Genomic DNA, 24238 nt, shown 5'->3' on the forward strand with positions numbered 1-24238 from the left:
AGTAGCTTCTCCTACAGGTGCAAGAGATTATTTTCTTCATTTTTGTGTATTCAACCAGTTTGATTCAATTACTAGTTTATTCAAAGTGTAGAATACAAGTGGGGGTTGAAAGCTTGTTCCCCCACCTCCCAGTCTATTAAAAAACCACACTTGAGCATGGGAACAAGATCTACAAGTTCTAAAATCTTTAAGGACATGACAACCAGAAAGTCAAGTCAATTCCCTAACTACAGGGAATGCTTGCTTGAATAAGTTTATCAAAATGTTCTTAAATTTAAGACTTGCTTACTTCTTACATATTCAGAACATTTAAGGCTTTTATTTAAAGCTTTTTTAAATGCTGTTTATGCATTTTAAATCAAATTCCAAATTTCCATCTAAATGTAGTTTGACACAAATCATGATCTAGTGCATCCTCCCAGCTAGCAAAAAGTAGTACCAAATTATACCACCCATAAGAATCAGCCTCTTTTGGAAGATAACTGAAAGATACACATGCAAAACAAGATTTAAATCAATGTTTCCCATTTGCTGATTTCAGGCCTGATTTAAAGTCAGTGTTTAAGTCAATCAAGCCTGGTTTGTATGTCACAGCTTATATTTTGAGGCAATGAGATTTCTGTAACGAATACTGACAAAAAAAGCTTTGAGTGAAATGGATTTTGGCCCTATGCTATTCTTGAGAAGTTGGTTGAGCAATCCTACATGGATAACAGTATAAACACTATGTAGGATTGTGTGTTTAAATGATCACTTGTGTTACAACTACAGCAAATTCTAAATGAGTTCATAGGAACTGACTGCATTCTTAACATCCTGTCCCAGAAGTGCAGAGGAAATGGAGGAAGATTCCTTACATCCTGGTCATACTCTAGGAAAACTTGGAAGTTGCGATCTTTGTTGAGCACAGGATGAGAAGAAAGTCGCTGAAGGAAAACTTCATGTGATGACACGGTCTTCTTAAAGACAGCAAGGTATTCACTGGAAGACCAAGGAGGGGAATCAAATCTCAAAGTTAAGCACCGAAGACAACATGTAGTCTTTACTGTCTACTTCACTGCATAAAGTGTTGCTCTGACAAAAATAATTTTATTTAATGCTTCATGTTTTGGCCTAGTGCTTCTGAACAAGCATTCCTATCTCCACCTGGCCGTTTCCAGTATATTTTAGAGTTCACACAGTGATGGCCAAAAGATGTTTTATGAAGGTTAGACACACAAGCTGGGTGGTATAATCTTTTTATTGGACCATTTTCTGTTGGTGAGAGACAAGCTTTCGAGCTACACAGAGCTCTTCTTCAGGGCTGGGAAAGGTACTAAGGTTGTTATGCATTTATATGGTTTATCTAACCAAGTCCAAGACTTTCTAGAAACACAGAGACATGGATTAAAGGCGTTACGGTGAAATTGCACCAACCCTGTTTAAAATAAGGTTCTGGCTTGAGGTGTTACTATGAAAGTAGATCCTCCATCAAGATGCAGAACTGACTTTGGTTTATATACACAACTACACATACTTACGCTTCTAGTTCTTGCTTCATTTTTGCAAATTCCTCTTTTGTCATAGAGACTTCTCCTTCCCCAAGTTTCTGCATCTTCTCTCTGGGACCATCAAAGTCAGGCTTGGAAGGTGCTGGAGGTATCTAGTCAATATAAAATAGACTGTATTAGTTGCAAGTGCCTATCACTCTTGAGTGAAAGTTCCTGGAGTTTCCATAGCTACCTTGTAAACTAATGTACTGCTGCTCTTTTTACCCAGGTTGTGTGTAGTGCAGTTTGTGGATGCAATGGGGCTCATCCAGAGTGCTCACAAATCCTGTGTCACAGGATGGGGAGACATGGGCCTGTATTTCTGTATTGCCTCTTGGCCCGTTTACCCCATCATCTGCAGGACTCCTGGAGAAGCTGTACTAATGGAGGTTCTCCACCAGCTGCTACCCTCGGACTCTACACTGCGGTGTCATGTTCTCAAAAGTCCTTGAAGCAGGGCAACCAATGGCTCTCTAGAAGGGTTTCTACAGGGTAAGGAATGATACCAACATGGGACAAATACATTCTGCAGTACCTGCAGGATTCCCATACTGTGAGCTTACAAGAGTGGAGGGCAGGGTATGGCTCAGACAGTTCAGGGAAGATAAAAGCAAAGCTATGTTACAACCACATTGAATCTGCATAGTTAAGATCCAAGACAGAAAATGCTAGCGGTATTTACTTTAGCAGGGTTAGCAGCCTTACTAATTTCCTTTTAGGTGCACCACATTAGGATTTTCCCATTATAAAATTCAATCCTAAACAAAAACCACTTACAATAAATCCTGCATACTCTTCAGTTTCAGCAAGTGTATCATGTAGCCACACAAAGTCTTCATGCTGCCTCGTAACTGAAAACTCTGGGCTTTGAAAAGTTGGCAGTGTAGTCTGGAAGACAAGAGATTCAGAAGTCCTACTGTTTCAAAAGCTAGTGCTTTTAGAAGCAGTTTTGTTCATTAGTTTCCATAGCAAGCCCTTTTGACTAGTAAATGCCACACCTAATTGCCTTTTCTAGTGTTGGCTAGTGCTCAGTTAAGGTGAGCCTTCTTTGTATCTCCCCCTTAGCAGTGACAGGAACATTGTAGGAACAGGATATTCGAGCGTCCCATACCACTTTAGAGGACCAGAATTAATGATACCTAGTTCTTACATAGTACTTTCAGCAGAGATTGAAAACTTTACAAAAATGAGGCAGCTATTATCTCCATTTTACAGATAAAAAACAGAGGCATGGGGAGGTTAATTTCCATCCACTACTGCTTAGCAAAGCTAAGAGTGGCAGTATTGATCTGTCTGAAGACACAAGACCACAACAACCACCACCCTGCATCAGTTACTTCGTTTCCATTTCGACAGTTCTCTTCCCCTTCCTAAAGTATAAATAGGCAGGACAAAAGAATTTGAAGAGCAATTAGCAAAAGAGGCACATTAAAAAAACCCAGCAAAAAAATTTAAGTACATCAGAAGCAGGAAGCCTGCCAAACAATCAGTGGGCCCACTGGACAATCGAGGTGCTAAAGGAAAGTAAGGCCATTGTAGAGAAGTTAAGTGAATTTTGACTCACTTGTCTCTGCAGAGGATGTGAGGGAGATTCCCACACCTGAGCCATTCTTTTTACATGACAAATGTGAGGAACCATCTAAGATTGAGGTGTCACTAGAGATGGTTTTGGATAAATTAAACAGTAATAAGTCACCAGGACCAGATGGGATTCACCCAAAAGTTCTGAAGAAACTCAAATATGAAATTATAGAACTAACAACTGTGGTATATAACCTATTGATTAAATAAGCTTCTGTAACAGATGACTGGAGGATAGTCACACTTTTTTTTTTTTTAAATATAAAGGCTCCAGAGGCGATCCTGGCAGTTACAGCCAGTAAGCATAAATTTCAGTACCAGGCAAACTGGTTGAATAGTAAAGAAGAATCAGACACACATGAACACAACTTGAGAGAGTCAACATGGCTTTTGTAAAGGGAAATGCCCCACCAATCTACTAGAATTCCGGGGGGGGGGAGAAGAAGAGGAGAGGAAGGAGGGAGAGAGTAACCAAACATGTGGACAAGGGGGATCCAGTAGATGCAATGTACTTGGACTTTCAGAAAGCCTTTGACAAGGTTCCAAACCAAAGACTCTTAAGCAAAGTAAGCAGTTATGGAATAAGAGGGGAAGGTCTTCTCATGGATCAGTAACAGGCTGAAAGATAGGAAACAATGGGTAGGAATAAATGGTCGGATTTCAGTACAGAGACGGGTAAATAGCTGGATCCCCATGGATCTGTACTGGGACCAATGTTATTTACAGTATTCATAAATGATCTGAAAACAGTAGGAAACAATGCGATGGCAAAAATTTACAGATGACAACTACTCAAGATAGTTAAGTCCACAGCAGACTGCAAAGAGTTAAAGGAATCTCAAACCTGTAACTAGGCAACAAAATTGAAGAAATTCAATGTTAATAAATGCAAAGTAATGCACATTGGAGAACATAATCCCAACTATACATACACAATGATGGGGTCTAAATTATCTGTTTCCACTCAGAAAAGGACCTTGGAGTCATTGTAGATAGTTCTCTACAAACATCTGCTCAGCGTGCGGCAGCAGTCAAAAGAACTAACAGAATGATAGGAACCATAAGGAAAGGGACAGATAATGATCAGAAAAATTATAATGCCACTGTATAAACCCATGGCATGCCCAAATACTGCATGCAGTTCTGGTTGCACGATTTCCAAAGAGATGTATTAGAATTGGAAGAGGTACAGAGAAGGGCAACAAAAATGATTAAGGATATAGAAAAGCCTCCATACAAGGAAAGAGTAATAAAACTGGGACTTTTCAGTTCGGAAAAGAGAAGACTAAGGGGAGACAGGATAGAGGTCTACAAAATCATGACTGGTGTGGAGAAAGTGTTATTTACCCCTTCACGTAAGAGGTCACCTAATGAAATTAATAGGCAGCACATTTAAAAAAACAAACAAAAGGAAGTGCTCCTTCACATAATGCACAGTCAACCTGGAGAACGAGTTTCCAGGGGATGTTGTGAAGGCCAAAAGTATAACCAGGTCCAAAAAAGACTTAGATAAGTTCATAGAGGATAGGTCCATCAATGGCTATTCACCAAGATGGTCAGGGATCCAGCCCCATGCTCTGACTGCCCCTAAGTCTCTGACTGCCAGAAGCTGGGAGTGGACAACAGGGCATGGATCACGCAATTGCCTTGTTCTGTTTGTTCACTCTGAAGCACCTGGCACTGGCCACCACTGAAAGATAGTCCATCCAGCACAGTATCCTATTTGGTCTGATCCAGTATGGCTGTTATGTTTAAGCCCTGCAGTTTTGTTTTGTTTTGTTTTTTTTTTACAATGAAAGCCTAAGATCTAGGAGTTAATGGTGTAGACCCATTTGACAACAGTATAAGGGTCCTACTTGCCTCATTCAAGTGGATTTTAAGACTGCATGTGTGTACATTAACCACTTTCCCCTTTCACCATGAACTTACCTTAGTATGTACAGTGAACTTTACTTTGTCTTTTTCACTCAGGGCATCTGGGATGTCAATTTGGAGGGAAGGATCAATATTTAGATCCACAGACACAGCCCTCACCTGAAACACAAGTTAAAGTCAGAAGTCAAGATTAATCTTGTCTTGCCAGTAATCTAAAATTGATAAAGACAGTGCACAACCAGAAATTCTTAATACCTTGAAAGTGTCTCAAGATTTGAATCTGATGTGTCATGGTCATATTTAACTGTATGCTTTAGCTGAAGGGATGCAAAAGAACCACAAGTCTTCCCCCACTCTAAACAAATAGGAAGAAGCTTTTGAACTTGGAGTTAAGTTTAAACAGACATAATCAGTAGCCTTTTGAAGAGTCCTTTAAGGTACCTGTAAAGGGTTTTCAGAAGCCTGGTTTCTGCCTTGTATCTATAAAATAAAAAGCTGTTTTCAAGTTTTCCCGGCTTGTTTATCAGGAACAAAGTCTGTTCTTCCTAGATTTTGTTGGGAGTCTTGGGGCAGGGACAGAGGCACACACCAGCACCACAGATGTTTGTTAAGGTCTTGCACTTTTAAAGTCAGGGGAGTTGAAGCTTAGAGACATTGTTTCTTTCAATATTCAACCACCAGTAAGTTTTTGTAACTACATCTTTAAAAGATCAAGTAATTAGAAGCACCTTCCACCATTGCTCGGTTTCTAGTCTTAGGATGTCAATTTACTAGTTTTCTGGTCACTGTAGAGTCTGCAAACACAGCCAAGACTTTAAATCAAAAACAAGCTGAAAAAACTGAACATCAAGGGTCTTTGCAAGTTATCAGCATGTAAATTAAGGCACAACCCCAGTTGTACTTTTAGAGCTCACTTTTTAAAAAAATGGGGTAGTTTAATTATTAAATTGGACTTTGGAAGACTGGGAGATCCAAAGTTAAGGTTCTATTTAAAATGCAGATGTTTGGGGGTATAGAAGTCAGATAACTAACTCTGCCCCATACTAGGACACTTCCCCATCTTTCCAACCTGCAGTCCTTTTGGTCACGACTTTTCCTTGAAATTTCAGTTTAGAGTCTTCAGCTCATTTGTGAGCATCCTTCATTTGGATAACACACACTACTTGTACCATTTACCATAAGGTACAATAAGTATAGAGTACAGAAGTCAGTTTCTTCTTCCTGCCATCCTTCTCATACCACAAAAGCACCCCCTTCAGCTGCTCAGCCTCACACTTCCCATCCATTGAGCCATTTCCCCCACTGCTTACTCAAACAAGTCCTTCTCCAACCCCAGCTCCAAATAAATTTTTTTTTAAGAGATTTAAGTCTGGTAACTAACCCGATATGTGCTTCCCACCATTCTGCTTGTATCTTTTCGCCTGCCCTTTTCAGAGGTTTTTTTTGCCTTTCTGAGGCTATGTCTACACTGGCAATTGAACGACAAGCTTGTCTCTCAGATGTACCCCCCCGGGAAAAACAAAAGTTTTGCCACAACAAGCACCAGTGTGAACAGTGTGTTGTCAGCAGGAGCACTCTCCTGCCAACAACGCAAATGCCGCTCGCTGTGGGGCAGTGGAAGTTTGTCAGCACAAGAGTCAAACAAACAGCCGCTATGCAGCATGACTTCATGGCACAGCTGTAGCAACACAGCCATCTTACTAAAAGGCTATGTCTACACGACACAGCTAAATTGTAAAGCAGGGAATACACCTGCAGTGTGGTCACAGCATTGAGCACACTGCCCATCCCACCATTCAAATCCTAATTAGCACTTAACTGCACCACTGCAAAATATGGTTCCAATCTCTACATGAAAAGTAGAGTTCATATGTAATTCTACAGCCATCACCTTTCAAGTCAGAGGCAGTGGGCTCTGCTCTAGGATGAGACTGAAGTTTATAGGCCAAGCTGTATGGAAATATGGAGAGCCAATTATACAAGTCTTTCCAAAAAAAGACTTTGACCCCCCACTTCCATAAATATTGTACATGAGGACTGGGATGCAACTGATTTCAGGTAGTTTTGTTTTGGCAACAACTTCCCTTAGTTCTGCAGAGATTAGTGTCTCCATGAAGATGAGAGTTTGAAGTCTTATAACAAGATTCATACACAAATTTAAAGGTGCATCAATTTGATCATTAGAGCCAGGAACAGGTGGCCAGCCAAGAGATGCAGGAAGTATTATAGCACCTCAATTTAAGCTTGCTTTCAGAACACCCTGCACAGAGCTCCCAGATTCGGCTAGTTCCATCATGTTTTAGATAGCAGGCTGATGAAATGTGCTTTGGGTGCTAAAGGTAACAGAGAGGAACGGGCTGTTTGGGCCCCTCTGCTTCTTCACAACTTAAGAAAACCTTCATATTATTTGAATTGCCCTCCCCCTCACTGTTACAAATTCAGACCTTGCTGTCTACCCTGGAAGACAATTGCTAACTGGAAGTCTGGCAGGTTTCTATCACTGCAAGTACCATTGGAGTGGAAGCAAGGGGTGAGGATGTGATTTTATAGTCCTAGAACTGGTTACATCTATTTAACTGACCATTTGGAGGAATGATCTATTAGATTCAACCACCCCCAAATCCTTTAATTAAGGGCTAAGAGTGCTCCAAGAATATTTTGAGTCAGAGCATCAACAGAACAGGAGAGGACAAACTTCACCCTCCAGATGTTTTACAATTTGTGGCTTTTTTGTAGTTAAGTCAAGACTCAGGCCTGTACCATACACCCTGCAGCAGCAAAGGAAGAAGTAAAGCTAGTTTTTCCTCCTCCTTTCCAGGACACTTTCCCATTTCCACGTAACGTTTCAGCACCAAGCACCATTTTAATTGTAGCATGTGCCAATTTGCTAAGCTGCTGAATCGCCAACTCAGCTGGTAAAGCAGTGGGCTGTACATGCTGGATTCCTATGGTCCTAATCTCAGACATTCTTTGAAAGGACAAAGCCCAAGCTTTCCCACTCAAAAAACAGATTAATCTTCAGAACTTCTCCCCACACTGCACACCAAGAAGCAACAGAAAGAGGCCAGATTAGTTTGCAGAGACTGGAACAATTCAGTATTCTTCCCTCCCTGTCCAGAGAGCTCCCCCTCCCCCACACACACTTTAAGGCTTCCTCAGGCGTGAGGTTCTGTGTTTCTATTTTTTTAAAGAGACGCATACAAAAGCAAGTTTCCTTCTGCTTAGCCTAGGTTGTTGGTTTTTTTTTTTTGGTCAACTTAGGCTCAGCAAGCAGATCATGGAAATACTCTATGCCAGGACAAACAGGAATAGCACATTCCTGCAGTAGCTTTTTGCTGGGATCAGAGGTTACAGATGCCTATACATTGAGGCAAAAGTTCCTGCAGGCAAGTCAGACAAATGTTATTAGCCAGCTATAGTAATCATTTGTAGTTCACTAACATCTCAGGGCCTCAGCCTAACCAAGTTTGGGCCCCTGCTGTGGTACAGACTATCACCGAGAGTCCCTGGCCTCAGAGTTTACAATCTAATTAGATATAACAGAAGTATTCCCACTTGTAGACCTTGGAAAACTGTGCCAGAGAGGTTAAGTGACTTACCCAAGGTCACACCACAGGAAGTTTGTGGCAGAGCTGGAACTTTAACCCAGCTACTTAGCCACAAGATTATCCTTTAAAAAGTAGGATTCTGAATAGATCATCCCCAGGAAAGAACGCAACACTCAAACACTGTAGCAGTTTTGTAGCAGATGCTCTTCCAGATGTTCTTGACTTTTACCCACAATGCACTAGAGTTGAAGAGGGGACTTGACAGTGTCCTGTCAGATCTACTGACCGAACACCCAAAATCCAGATGCTGTGAGCAGGGGAGATCACAGGTCATCACTTACTCCAGCCCCTACTCAGCCAGAGTCTCCTCCTACCTTCATTGGGCAGCTCCAGCTCCCAGCCCCATCTCTGTAGGGAAGTCCCTCCTGACCTGTGTGAGGAGGAGGGGAGAGAAAGCAGCAAACCACAGTGGGGAGGGGTGTAAGAGGAGTGGATGGGGGTGGGGCCTCAGGGAGAGAAGCAGGGCAGGGCAGGTTCCAGCACTCCTGCTGGAACATCTGGGTTTTTAAATATTACCAAATTGGTAAACCCTAGCACTTTCCCTGCCTCTCATTTTGTAGAATAGCAAGGAAGGAGTATTAGTCACCTTGCCTTACCATGTCCTTTTAGAAATGGAAGGATAAAAAGGTTATCAGCCATTATGCAGCAAAACACCCAAGGGCTCAGTGCCCCATAAAGCCAACCCATATGGAAGTCGGACCATTTCACTTCTGCAATAGGTCAGAAGACAGTTTATTTTAAAGCCAGACAAATAAATTTGTTTTTCCCTGAACGCATTTGCTGCCTGCAGGACACGAATGAGTTGTAGGAGATATGTTTTAAGGTCCCCATTCTTATTTTTTCAGGCTAATCTGTTGAGTGCCTGGCTCCAAGCCATTTATAGGTACAGTCTACATAAGATGTAGTACTCTAAGAATGGTTTGGTTCCCCCTAGTAGCACCCTGCTACTGTCAAGTGCTCCAACACATGATCTATATCAGTGGTTCTCAAACTTTTGTACTGGTGACCCTTTTCACATAGCACGCCTCCGGATGCAACCCCCCACCCTTATAAATTAAAAACACTTTATATATTTAACACCACTATAAATGCTGGAGGCAAAGTGGAGTTTGGGGTGGAGGCTGACAGCTTGTGGCCCCCCCATGTAATAACCTCGTGACCCCCTGAGGGGTCCCGACCCCCAGTTTGAGAACCCCAGTCTAGATACTGTTTGGCTTAAATTTGCCTTCGCCAACTGAGTACCAGGAGTCTGAACTGTTGTATTGTCAACATAGGATGACTACTTGCCCTAATGTCCCAGAGTGCACTAGTGGTCTTTTCAAATCTTCCAAAATTGACAGTTTCTAAGAGCTGCTTTGAACCAGAGGAAACTGCAACTGAAATAGTTTGAGAGCACCACTGTTGACATAGGGGTAAGTCGATGGTTCAGAACACAAATCTGCATAGCAAGTGTGGACACAAAAAACTGTTCTGGTTCAAACTGGAGCAGCTGAAGCCTCTAACAATGAGAGGTTTTGACAAAGATCTGCTTAAGTAGTTCCTGTCAGGCATGGTCAGTTTAACTAAGTCAGACCACAGCACAGCTGTCAATCTTGTTAACTGAACCAGGGCTCAGTGCAGTTCTTCTGCATACGGAGAGAAGGACAAGCTGTTCCACATTAGCTAAACAATGGGAGTTAAACAGGATTAACAGTTTCATTTCAGGTTTCAGAGTAACAGCTGTGTTAGTCTGTATTCACAAAAAGAAAAGGAGTACTTGTGCACCTTAAATGCTTAAACCAGAACATTAAATGCTCAAATAAATTGGTTAGTCTCTAAGGTGCCACAAGTACTCCTTTTCTAGTTTCATTTCAGTTACTAGCAAGGTATTTTAGGAGCGGATTTCATGGTGCATACTGCGATTTTTAAGAGCTTACTCTTTTTGACATTCCTTATCTCCGCTGTCCAAACAGGATTGCCAGGCAAAACAATACAAACTGCTGAGTCTGTGAAGAGTGCGATAAGCCAAAGGAAGCAACTTCCTTTCAGCTAGTTTTCAAGGAAAGTGTTGCACAACCTAGCCAGTCCTACAGTTGTGAGCTGTCATTTTAGATTTTGTAGGGAAAAAAGTTGCAGTGCCAAGAGGAGGTCACAAATAGCCTTTGCATTAGTTGGTGACTAGAGAACATTTGCAACATATGACTCACTGTTGCACTTCTCTTCTTGGTTGCTGTAGTGCAGGGGTCCAAAAGAGGCTGTGGAAAAAGGGTAATGAATCCAAGTGATCGGTCACTTTAGCATCTTGACTAAAGCCTATGTTTCAAACTTTTGCTGATGGTTCATTCCAAATAAAAAGCTAGTTTAGTGTCACTAGGATAAGTGATTTTAACTTAACAAGTTTCTCTATAGTATAGAGACTGAAGTAAGCTTTACAGAAAGAAAAGTTTAGCAGATGTTATCTACAGCTGGCTCATTCCACGGGGCAGGGACACATTCCAGGTGCATGCAATCCTGTGCTAATGAGCCACATGCAGTGATGAGCTGCCAAAATCTTAACCAGTTCCCTCCTCACCCCACAAGGGAGTCATTGCCCACCCCGGGCCCCTGGGACTCCTGCCCCATCCAACCCCCCCGTGTTTCTTGACACACACCCCCAGGACCCCTGCCCCATTCCCCCACCTCCCCTCTCCCCAGAACCGGGCAGGAGGGTCTCATGGGCCACTGTAGTGGATACCCACCCACCCCTAAGAGCCAGAGGGACCTGCCGGGGGGGTGAGGTGGGGAGTCCTGGCAGTGCTTACCTGGGGCAGCTCCCAAGAAGCACCCATCAGGTCCCTCTGGCTCCTAGGGGCGGGGGAAGCATAGCTGCAGTGGGGGGAGCGGCCGCTCCCCCCACTGATCACATCAAAAGTGGCGCCTTAGGCGCAGACTCTGTGGGTGCTCAGGGGCTGGTGCACCCATGGGGAAAATTTGGTGGGTGCACAGCACCCACAGGCAGCTCCCCGCCCGGCCCCAGCTCACCTCCACTCCAGCCTCCGCCCCTGAATGCGCTGCCCTGCTCTGCTTCTCCACACCCCCACCCTGGCTTCCCGCGATTCAGCCGTTTGGTGAGAAGCCTGGGAGGGCTAAGAAGCAGGCAGCGGCTTCCACCCTTGGCCTGAGCTGGTGGAGGTGAGCTGGGGTGGGGAGTGGTTCCCCTGTGTGCCCCCCATCCCGAGTTACCTGCTGCAGCATGGGCAGCCCTCCTTCCCCCGGCCCCCCAAGCTCACCTCCACGTGCCTGAGTTTGAAGCCACTGCCTGCTTCTCAGCCCACCCCGGCTTCCCATGCAAACAGCTGATTTGCGGGGGGGGGGGGGGGGCGCGCAGAGAAGCAGAGCGGGGCAGTGCGTTTGGGGAGGGGCTGGAGGCAGAGCAGAAGTGAGCTGGGGCCAGGCATGGGGCGGGGAGCTGCCAATGGGTGCTCTGCACCCACCAGATTTTCCCCTTGGATGCTCCAGGGCCAGAGCACCCACGGAGTCGGCGCCTAAGGCACCACTTTTGGCCGGTTAAATTTAGAAGCCTTTTAGAACCAGTTGTCCCTTGTGGAACAACCGGTTCTAAAAGGGCTTCTAAATTTAACAACTGGTTCTAGCGAACCGGTGTGAACCAGCTCTGGCTCACCACTGGCCACATGCCTTGATCTCTGAACCAGATATGCTCACAGTGCTACTGGCAACTTAAAAAGAGTCTGCACTAGACTTTTGTAGGTTCCCCTCCCACCCCTGCGTTGGTGCAGTTAGTTGCAGCAGCACTAATGCAGACTGGAGCTTACTAGGATGTCTGAAATACAGTTGCTACTGCTGGTCACACCCTTGTAGAGCCTGGGCACAGAAAGGCTTACATGCATTTTCCTAGCATAGACAGGGCTATGGAGGGGAGGTGACTGGACAAGGATCTGCATGTGAAAATACAGGCAGACCTACATTTTTCAGTACTCCACTTTATTTCAGCGAGCAACAGGAGGCTGAGATTCAGCCTGGGGGCAGGGAATAGTATGAAGGTTGTTTTACTCTGGGGTTCTAGAGACAGCTTGTTATTTTCTCCTTCAAAAAAAAGGGATGTGAAGACACCCATGCACGTTTTGAAGTCAGCCTGGGGTTGCACGCTCGACCTCTGTACCGTAATCAAATCCCACGGCGTTCCTTCCTGTAGTTCTGCAACTGGCTGCTCCTAGCCTGTCATAGCCCTTTACGTAGCTTATGTCTGAAGAAAAGCTACCACCCCACCCAGGTTGGTGGAACAGATTTTTCCTTCCGAAGTAAAAAGAATTCAAATACATGTGATTTGAGCTGGAGTCTAATTAAGCTGGCCCTCTTTGCCCTTAAAGCCCCAGCTAACAATGCAGAATGGGGAGACTTTAACTTTATTAGTCTTAACGGAGGAGGAAGTTGCTATTCAATTGCTGAGACCAAGTCTGAACTTCCATTCAAAGCCTTCTTCTCTTCCTTCCTGCCCCAACTTGTGACTGGAGTAATCAATGCATTTGTAAAAATGGGTATTGTGATCCCCCCATAAATCTGATCAAACTTTTGGGTTTGTTTGGGTTTTTTTTTGGTTAAAAAGCAACTAGTATCTTCCCCACCGCCACAAAAGCGGACCTCTCAAGCAGCCAAGGCCCACATGTGGATCATGATGTGTGAAACACTCATAATAGGGACAAAAATAAATACAGCAAATTTTAAATCTTGTGTTTGTTCAGGCCTAGTACAGCTGGGCCTTGGTCTATCACTGGGTGCTCTTCCTGGCCTCTACTGCAATACTAATAAAATGCTGTGGGATTCCTTCCTTTAGTACAATGGCTCTTAGAAATAACCTCAATTCCATAATTCTATGGAAGTCAGCTTAAGAGTAGGAGATAGCACATGTATGTAGGTAACTTTGGAACTAAACTGAGGGACACTCATCTTGGACATCCCACTGTCTTTCAGCCCACAACCTCCCAGCTGTGGGAGGCTTTGTGGACACTCAATGTCGGTCAGCACAGCCAACTTCCTAGAAACCAGAAACTTCATCCTTATGGACTGGAGCACAGAGAAGAGGAAGGGATCACACTAGATCAGTGGCTCTCAACCTTTCCAAACTACTGTACCCCTTTCAGGAGTCTCATTTGTCTTGTTTACCCCCAAATTTCACCTCACTTAACTACTTGTTTACAAAATCAGACATAAAAATACAAGTGTCAGCCACTATTACTGAAATATTGCTTTCTCTCATTTATACCATATTATAAAATAAATCAACTGGGATACAAATATTGTACTTACATTTCAGGATTTAGTACACAGAGCAGTATAAACAAGTCAGTGTGTGAAATTTTAGTTTGTACGGACTTTGCCAGTGCTGTTTCTATAGCCTCTTGTAAAACTGGGCAAATATCTAGAGAAGTTGATGTACCCCCTCAAAAAACCCTGCATATCCTCAGGGGTACGGTGGAGAACCACTGGATAAACCAGTTTCATTATCCTGGGAAGGGTCCACTGGAAATCAGAGAAGGGGGGAGCAAGGGTTGAGACTATGCAGTCTGTTTTATATGCCTCCCCCCCATTACTACAGTATCTGAGCACATCACAATCTTTAAAGCATTGCTCCTCACAACACCGCTGAGTTAAGAAGCGCTATTATCCCCATTTCACATGCGAGGAACTGAGGCACAGGCACATGAAGGGCTAGATTGACAAAGAAATGGAGGCTTGGTGATGCTCAGCATCACCACACTTCACTTTTAGATGCTTAGAAAAATCATTGAGACTCACAAAGCCTGAGTTTGGCACCTAGGATCCCTTCACAAGGGATGGGGAGAGACAGGCACTTCAGAATGGGGTTCACAAAAGCCAGCATGCTAGGTGACTTGCTGCCTAAACTAGCCAATAGGACTCACCCCTTTCCCTGGGATATCCAAAGCCCCCCAGCCATCCTCCCCCTCACAGCGTTCAGCACCTAAATCCAGGCTGCAGAGAGAGACACCTCCCACTGCTTGGACTTCTCAGCTGCCAATCCTCTCCTTGTGTTAAATAGCTATACCATTTTTGCGAGAAGTTTTCTTTTTGTTTGGGGGGGTGGAGGGAGAAGGAAGAGCAAGGAAGACCTCCCTCATCAACTTCTAGCCCAGTGATTGGGGTACTCAGCTGGAGCAGAGACACCACCAGTTCTGGTCTCCCCCTCTTGTGGGGGGAGACAGGATTTTAAAAAGGACTTTGCCACCTCTCAGGTGAGTGCTCTAAGCAGTAGGCTAGGAGATATTCTGATGTGGGGATCCCTCAGTCTCTCCTGTTGAAGCTATTCTTGTGGATAAATAATGAATCATTGGGCCAGAGAGAAAGAGACACCCAAGCAGGAGAATAACTCTGTACCTAGTGGTTAGAGCCCATTCCTGAAAGGTGGGAGCCCTAGGATCCAGTCCCTCTGCTCCATTGGCTACTTTTAATCACTTTCTCCGCTTGAAGCTGTTCTACTGAAGAGCTTCCCGAGTCACCCACAGCCAAACATCCCAAACCAAGTGACTCAGGCACTCATCTGAGTAGTGGCAGACCCCTGTTCAAATTTCTTCTTGCCCTCAGGTGGGTGACTTGAATCAGTGGTCTCCACATACCAGGTAAAGACCCTGACCACTGGGCTAAAAGTTATCAGGCCCTAATCCTCCTCCTGCACCTGCTTTGTGTAAGCTCACCTATAGTGGCCCAATTCAGTAAGCCACCTCTAAGCCAATGGCCCAGATCAGGCCCTGCAGGCAAGTTAAGTGGAGAACACCTAGGTTTCCCCAGTTTGTGCATTACGGTGGGGCGTAGGCATCAGCGTGCACCCAGAGACAGAAACAGGCAGACTGGGAACCTTTATGCAAAAATTTAAGCACAGAAGGAGTTCAGGCACCTACATGGCTCAGCGACAGCTCAGTGCGAGTTTTGTGAATCCCAGTGGGGCTGGATTCTAGGATTTAGATGCCTGAAGTGGCAGCTTGGTGCTTAAGTCCTTTTGTGAATCTAGCCCTAAGTGAGTTGCTAACAGTCAAAAAAGTCTGTGGCAAAGCAAGGAAATGAACCCAGGCCTCCTGTGGCCCAGACTAGCACCCTAACCACTGGGCCATGCTCTTAGATGAGAGGCATTCAAGGGGAACAGTCTCTCTTGCCTTCCTAAAGCATCTAGACCCACATGATTAGAGAATCTGTTGTGTTTGGGACTGTTCCATGTGTGAGGCCTCTCACAGGTGGAACCTCATCATTTCTGCCCTCCAGCAATGAACCATGGGAGCAGGGGTGGAGAAGAGAAAGGAACCTCTTCTGTACCCACTACCCAGAAACAGATGGTGGGAGGGCCTCCTCCACCCAGTGACCCCCTCTCTAGGGAGGGTGGTCGAGAGAGCTGGGAGATATTACTTCTTCACCCATGCAGTGGCACTTTAGGCAGCTGAGTGCGTGGTGGAAGGTGCTGGGGACAGCTCAGCAGGAAAAGTTGCCCAAGGTAGCTGACTAGTTGCAGGGGAAGCATCTTTGCGTGGCCCTGCGTGGGAAATGCCAAAGGCAACAGGCTGGGAGGATGGAAGGGATTAGTGCTAGTGGGGGCCCATGCTCACCTCCCCTTGCTACTGGTGCTCTTGTTTCCTCCTCATCTTCAGCATGCTGCAATCTAGTAGAGGGAACGGCAGGTGGGGAGGCAGACGCCACCTGTCACCCTGCAGAGTGCCCTCTAGCAAGAGGGGCAGAGTTAAGGTTGCTTAGATGCCTTGATTATGAATTTCTACGCTTTCAAATGTTTGGATATTTTGAACAACTGAATTTCTTTGATTTAATTATTGTTTTGATACAGAGTGTTCGTAAATTTACCTAGAAGTAGTGATATGTTCCCTCAGCTCTGACTCCAGCTTATGCTCATTTGTCTGGAAATGAAGTTAAAAAAAAAAAAAGACAACTGGTACCATCTAGAGCAAGTGAGACTCCCAAAGTCAAATGCATTTGCCTACCATAGCTGCAAATTCAGTCTTTAAGCACCACATGACAAAGTCAAGTGCTTTCAGCAATCCACGTCTTATAGCTATTGTGCAAGTCCCTGAATTATGTTACTGATTTTATATAGTACTACTTATTTGTAACATTTTCCTAATATTAAGGATGCCAAACAATTAGATGTTATCATTTAAGTTACTGCAACAGATGATCCCATTGTTTAAATAATGGCTTGATAAGCCAAAGTTTCAAATAACCACATCAATAAACTTGCTTTGCAGAGCTTAGATACAGCATGTGGACACTAGCAGTAAGAATATACTGCAAATACTTGTCTCATCAATTTTAAGCATGTGCAAGAGCTCCTGATTAGGAAATTTAGTTATTAGCTAGGACACTGGAACAAGAGGCAATCACTACTAAAAGTGTAAACAAGGGGTGTCATTTTATGAAGTGACTTTGCTTTTAACCAGTTATCTTTAAAGCCACCCTTCTTTTCACGCAAAGCAAAATCACCTAATTTCAACAAAATATATGTTAGCAGCTAGATTTTAGAGATTGTAGCCAAGAAACAAATATGGAAGTGTTATGAGCAACCTTCCACAGCTGTATTTCTATTGGACACACTACAGCGCTATGTTCTAGAGTTCTTAAAATATCGAGAAAAAATCTCAGTTCCATTTAATGTCTTTAGATGGAGGTTTTCCTGAATCTAGTCAGGAAAACTTACTTTGAAATATTCTAGAAGGACATCACTAGCAGTAATCTTAAACATTAAGTGACCTGCAGATACTATTATAAATAATTAAAAAGCAGGGCAATGCTGCATGCTTCAAACATCATGCACCTAGTTTGATTTCCTTTTTGTTTCAGTAAAACATGTACTCAAGCCTTCATTTACTAGAATATATACAGTACAAAGAAATAGGTTATGCAATATTGTAAATAGTTGTGCAACCGGAATAAAATCAAGACACGCAAAAGTTAGTTCCAAAAGCAGCAGTTGCTTAGCCACATCAGTCCTGAAATTTTAATATGTTTTATAAGCAGTCTATTAAGCGAGGCATTTAACCAGAAAAACAGGACCATGCACCCCACATGTGCAATGCATATTAGTGCAGATATTAAGGTATTAATAGCAACATTTCCCCCATCATGGATTTTAGCTGGGGAAGCTTAGAGTTGAAATTACATTAAATTTGTACTTTAAGCAAAGAAACTGAGGGCATGGCTACACAGGGATAAAAGACCCACAGCACAGCCATGGCTGGCCCACATCAACTGACTCTGGGTCGTGGGGCCAAAAATTGCTGTGTAGACAGTCGGGCTTGGTCTGGGAACCCAAAGCTCTGGGATCTTCCATCCTCACAGGGTCCCAAAGCTTAGGCTCCAGCCTGAGCCCAATGTCCACACAGCAATTTTTCAGCCCTGGAGCTGGAGCCCTGTGAGCCTGAGTCAGCTGACCTGGGCCAGCCATGGGTTTTTTATCCCTGTGCAGACATACCCAGAGAGCAAGATGACATTGCCCCCTGTTTAGTGTTACTATTTTAGCCTTATTTGTTAAGCACCTGAGTGAGGTGGCTGGACTGAAGGGCAAACTACTGATCCAGATTGTTCTCCAAGAGAAGTCAGGAGGGCTGTGCCCACATAGTTCTGAAGATATCCCACAATTGTAATTCCACTGATGCTGGCACTAGTGGAAGTAGCGTTACTGATGGGCTTCCAGTGTTTCAGGTTGAACATGACGACAGAACATGATGGCAGCATGCTGGCAGCCAATCTATACTAGTGCTCCCAGCCAGTGAGATTAAGCTGGGTGGATAAAAAGCAATTTTTAAAAAAAAGGGGGTGGGGGGCCTATTTAAATTGGGTTTTTTGATAACATGCTTTGAGGGAAAAACTTATCTAAAGATAGTTTTAATTAAGATACATTATAGCTCAAAGTTATCCCATCATGGAATAGGGATTATAAATTCTATAGTATGAAAATATATTAGTGTAATTTTTAAGAAAAGTTTTGTAAATGAGTTCCAATAGTTCATGGATTAGGGACCCAATTTTATGGGGTTCCACAGGCTTCTGTATAGATTTAGGTTAATCTTTCTATCTACCTAGTGCTCAGTCTAAAAGAAGCCACCAGAGATGCACCAGTTTTGCAGTTCTCAAACTGTGGATGTGTGTCTCCAGAGGTAACATGCTTGTTAACAGCAAAAATGTTTTAAAATAAATATGTAAAGGTGAGAAACAGACCTCAAATCTATTGTTCCTCTGCAAATTTGTGTACACAGTCAATCCCTTACCTCTCTCTAAAAGTGCAGAGTTTCAAAAAGTCCAATGAATAGAAGATTGTTGGGGGCAGAATAGTTCTGGACAAGGAGAAGGAGTCTGGAGATAAATATGAAGCGAGGGACATATGCCTGTTTTCTTACAATGTTTGCTATTGAAGAAAAAAATCCAGAATACTTGATGTTGTTTTAGTTAAATAAAATAATTTAAATGTCTCATGATGTTCTCCTAATACAGCATGGCAAGAAAATCCTCCAAATATTAATGATTAACCTATCAAATTGGAGATAGTTCACCTTCCCAATGACTTCATAAATATCTGCTTCAATTACCTTGGTAAATGAAATAACTAAACAATCATTCATTTTCTGATATAGCGGTAAAACTAATCTGAAAAGTTCTCAAAATAAATCATTGTTTAAAAATGTATAGTGTGCACCTTCTAAAAATGAAACCTACATCTGAGTTGTGAAGAATATGTATTAAGGTTATAACAACAAGAATGCACTTTTCTATAGAAAACCCATGATTAAACTGAGTCTTCCTGACTAGTTATTTAAATCAAACCCACCCCGAGATGAAGTAAAACTCACAGCCCTTCCATGTACAGAACTGATTTAACAGCAACAGAACAGGACCCAGTCTCATTTCACAGCAGCTCAGGAGGAGGTTTGAGACTCTCCATCCTGTCGTCAGCACCGAGATTTGAGGGTATAGCAGCACTGAATCCCTGGCTTACAGCACATGGGCAGATCTGCATGCAGGACAGAACCATTAAGCAGTAAGGGTATTCACTACAGTAAATGTCCAACCAGACATGCCATAGAGGTTATGGATCTGCTCCAGCTATGCTAGGAGTTGTGCAATAGATGCAACAATCCCTAAACCCTGCTGATGTTTGCGGAGATGCTGTGTGGATGGTGCACCGTCATCATTTGGACCCATTTGTGTTTCAGTGGTGCAGTTCTCCAACTCAGAGAATGGGTCGGAAACTGCCCCCAATCCGCGATGACAGCCAGCCTCTGACTGTAGTAGTGCTTGAATTGATTCTGTCTAAACTCAGGTCCTAGGGTTTGGGCCTTATAACAACTGTTCCATACAATGAAGCTCCCTTCCACTGCACATGAAAATGTGATGCAGCTAGCATCAAGCAGAGAGAAAGCTGCGAGTATGGCTTACCTGTCCTCCCCTTCCTCTCAGCAACATAGGTCCCAGTAGCCTCATCTACCAGCAGTGCTCTCTACAGGTGGAGCAGAATTTAAGAAAACTCATTTCCCCCAGAAGAGTCCTAGCAGCAGCAACCAGGAGAAGGAAGCAACTCTTTAGTCTCCAGGAGCAGCACTGTTAGTACGATGATGGCTCCTGCTAGGAGAACTATCTGAGCACCAAGTCACTTTCCCTCTGACACTTGCCACTCACATCCTCCACCAGTATCAACCCAGGGCATCAGGGGACTGGAATCAATCCACTTGTCCTAGAAAGATTAACTTCTTCACCTACGGGCACCTAGGGCATTAAAGTGAACCCAAAAGGACAAAGCCTGCTAATACCTTTGATCATCACACTTACACCACCACACTACTGTTCAAGTACTATCCCCATAATTTAAGCCAGCAGTTGTCAACCAGAGGTCTGGGACTCCCTGCGGGGCTGCAAGCAGGTTTCAGGGGGTTTGCCAAGCAGGGCTGACAGACTCACTAAGGCCCAGAGCAGAAAGCTGAAGCCCCAGGCCCTGAGCCCCATCAGATGTGATGGAAGCTAAAGCCTGAGCAGCTTAGCTTTGCTAAGCCACCTGTGGCATGGGGCCCCAGGCAATTGCTACCTTCCAACACCAGCCCTGGCTTTTATATGCAGAAAAACAGGTGTGTCACAGGTGGTGCATGGAGTTTTTATAGCATGTTGGGGGGAACCTCAAAAAAATGGTTGAGAACCCCTTATCTAAACAATACAGTAACTGGTTGGGTAGCATGCTTTGCCTTCTGTTTAGGGCTTATTTTGAAGTGCAATGTACTAGTAGGACTGATTGAACACCAGAATATAGTCAGTTTCACTGGCACTTGCTAAATATATTCATGTTCCAATATTTGACCAGCTATAGAGCTGTTTGAGTTCTGTAGGACAGTATTTATCTGTAAGTACTGGTGAAGTTTGTCAAGTAAGTGACTTGACTGAATAGTTACTTTTAAAGTATTGTATCCATTCCTTTCCTGGCTTCACACTACTTTTCCTTCCTCTAACAGATCATGCTGTTCTTTGCATTCCATTTCCTGTTCTCTTGATTCTACTCCTCCCCACCCCACACATAGCCCTCCTCCTTTCCGTGTGTTCCGTTTTCTACTTTTGCTGCTCCTTTCCTCTGCTTTGAAAAGTGTGCTGTGAGAGTGGGCAAATGTATGCCTATCCCACACAGACCCATCCTCACATGGGTCTTGGAAATTGTTAGCCACTTGATACTGCAGGGACTAGCCACTGGACCAATGCAAAGTTGGGCAGAAGCAGGCACTGTCTGGAAAAAGCCAGCTTTCTCTCAGCTACTGAAAAAAGTAGATAGTTAGAATTCCTACCAGTGTGTTGCACCTGGACCCTGCCTAGGGACTGGTATATCAGCCTCTTGCCACTAGGTGTGGCATGTTTGAAGCCAACCCAACTCCTGGGGAAAGGAACGCACTTTTCTCCCATTCCCCAATCACCAACCCCTTCCAGATCTTCCTGACTGCTATGAAGGTTGGTAGTGCTGTCCACTACTCTACCACTCCCTCAGCTTTCTAGCTTTTGCAGGGGGAGTATCTCCAGTACCTTATCCCTCACCCACATCTGTTTTGGGATCTTCTTCCCCAGTAAATAATTCCACTACCTGCCGAGACTGTTTAGGTTAGCTTAACTATGTCACCCAGGGGTGTGGATTTTTCACACCCGTTAGCAACTTAACTGAGTCAACTTAAATTTTAGTTTAGGCCTGGCCTTAAGTCACTCTGGGGAAATTACTCCATCCTCAGCCTCCTTGAAACCAGAAGTCTAAAGAAAGAGGCAGGTTTGATTTCCCTGCTGGATGACAGACTTGTAAGTTGCCAGGGAGGGCACCTGCTCCAACTCTGTACCATTTTGCTATCTCTAGACACCTTCTAGATTTTTAATAACTTTAAGCAGCTTGCCACTTAAGTTTGTTTTAAATCAGTTAAGTAAACTCCTAATGGTCATCTCTACCCTTTCCCTTTACTTTCCCCAAGCTAGACCAGCACACCACTCCTCCCAGTCCTTTCCCACCTCCAACCTATCCTACTCACACCCTGACCACCTTCCATCACAGTGTAAAAGCACATGGTCTCAGCTCCCGACAAGAAGCTTAGCTTATGAAGCAGAGGTCAGACACCCATCCTGCTTGATAGTTAGGGCCCAAAGACATTAAACAAAAGCTTAGATTCTTCTGCTTGTTCTTGAAAGTACTTACCTAATCCTTGAGCCACAATTGGAAGGTTACAAAAGCATAATCAGCACAGTTGCCTCCCTGACCCTGTAAACAGCTTGAAACAGTGATTGAAATGCTGCTTCCCACTAAGTGCACTGGGATGTTAATGCCACTTTAATGTCAGCATAACCATTCAATTACAGGTTTCAACAGAGTTGGGGAAGAGACCAGAAGTGAAATCCACAAAGAAAGAAACAGAGGGAAGACAGAGGGAGTAGGAACATCTGTGGTCCTAAAAGGGAGCCAATTTTCTGACTACATGATGCTACTTCTAGATGAAATATTGATATAATAAGCAGTGAAAAGTTTAGTTACTACACTGAGACCATGCTCTGTCTAACCTTGATGTTCATGCAAGTCTCTCAAAGACCCCAGGGGAAACTTCATCACAGATTGAAGGCTGGGCAGTATTGTAATTTTAAGTTTATTCCTGGCCCAGAGCCCATAAGAACTCTGTCCTCCCCACAACCCAGTTGAAAGGGGCTTTGTCTACACTGATTCAGAGAAGGCCTTCTGGTCATTACGACAATTCCATTGAGCTAATAGCTGAAGAAAACACGGTTTTTGTCCATGCCAATAATCTCAGTGTACTGCAAGAGAGCTTCTGAGAAGTTAAATAACTTCTGCTTTCCTCCACATGTTCTAAACAGAAGGTGTCATTTTAGAACAGAAGTACACAAGGGAAGCCAAGTGAGACTTCATGGTTGCTGTGACGTGTATTACAAAAATACGTGCAGGTTCTAGTTTTCCTCATTTTTACTGGAGAATTTAAATTTAAGGTGCCCCTTAAAAGCCACTCTCTTCTAGAGGAAAGTTTCCAAGACTCCAACAGGAGAGACTGCCTCAGACATTTATAACTCTCCCCCCTCATCTTTCCCCTGCCAAACTAGTGATGGTGGTCTGATCTAAGGGCAAGACCACTACAGTGTGCAGGAGAAGTATAGCAAGCATGGCAATTTTAAAAGGCAATGCTCCTATTAAAAGCCATCACAGACACAAAAGTTTACGTTTTGTAACGCCAGCCAAGGGGCTTAATCAATGCTAGGGCCGTTTACTGCTATAAATGGATATTCACACAGCTTGGCTAATATCTTGGAAAAATGGCTAACACTAACTAGTGCTAGCTAAAGAAAGTGTAAAGTGGGCTCTGAGTCATGGTGGGGTGTGCCAGATGAGTATAACTCAATAGGTTTCTGTTTTAAATTAATTTGAATTGGCACAACACTGTTAGAAGTCTGCATGTCGCAGCAGATACCACACTAAGCTAGTGTCAGTCATTTCTATGATGATGGTGAGCATTCTGTTCTCCCACAAGAGCGCTAACATGCCAAGTCCCTTAGGGCTCACTGCTCCAAGATGCAAGGTACAACCATTAAAAGAAAACTATCAACATGGACTGTGATTAAGGACATGCAGCCTGTGTTTCATCTAGAAATCATGGCTGTCTAACAGGTAATAGCATGACTCTGGGAGACTGGATCATGAAAGATCAGCTGTCTGAAACTGACTCCAGAAAAGACTGAAGCAATGCTAACTGGAAGAGGTAATCTTGTTTGAGCACCAGCAGTTGATATGCATTACCTGAACTTTCATTTGTTCAGTACTTCCATGAAATATTCAATATAGTTTATTTTGACATTTTGTTCCATTTTAAGGCTACTGCTATTTCTACCTTTTGTTTCTCTTCCTTCCCCATCCTCCTTTTTGTTTCACCACCCTTTTTCCTAAGTTTGTGCATCACCTCCTTCCTCCCCTCTATTTTATTCCCTGCAACTCACATTTTCCCCAACCCTCTTGCAAGCTTCACTAAGACTCCATCCCTCAATCAGTCTGTTAAAATGATCAGCAGTTAAGCAGTGCTGATATAAGCTTTAGAGTTCAAATTCAAAGAGTTTACCCCCCTCCATCATTACTTTAGCTGCCTGCAGACTCAGGAA

General features: G+C 43.8%; 1 protein-coding gene across 1 annotated transcript in view; it reads right to left on the reverse strand.

Moving 5' to 3' along the window:
• Positions 1-24238, reverse strand: part of SNX5 (sorting nexin 5) — a 37596-nt gene that overhangs the window by 11832 nt on the left and 1526 nt on the right. Inside the window, exons 2-5 of the mRNA XM_077814131.1 lie at positions 5040-5144; positions 2307-2417; positions 1521-1642; positions 858-981 (exon numbers count right to left, since the gene is read on the reverse strand). Coding sequence (XP_077670257.1) covers positions 858-981; positions 1521-1642; positions 2307-2417; positions 5040-5144 — 462 coding nt within the window. The remainder of the gene's footprint in view (positions 1-857; positions 982-1520; positions 1643-2306; positions 2418-5039; positions 5145-24238) is intronic.

The sequence above is a fragment of the Eretmochelys imbricata genome, chromosome 3, assembly GCF_965152235.1.
Source record: "Eretmochelys imbricata isolate rEreImb1 chromosome 3, rEreImb1.hap1, whole genome shotgun sequence".
Taxonomy (NCBI): Eukaryota; Metazoa; Chordata; order Testudines; family Cheloniidae; genus Eretmochelys; species Eretmochelys imbricata.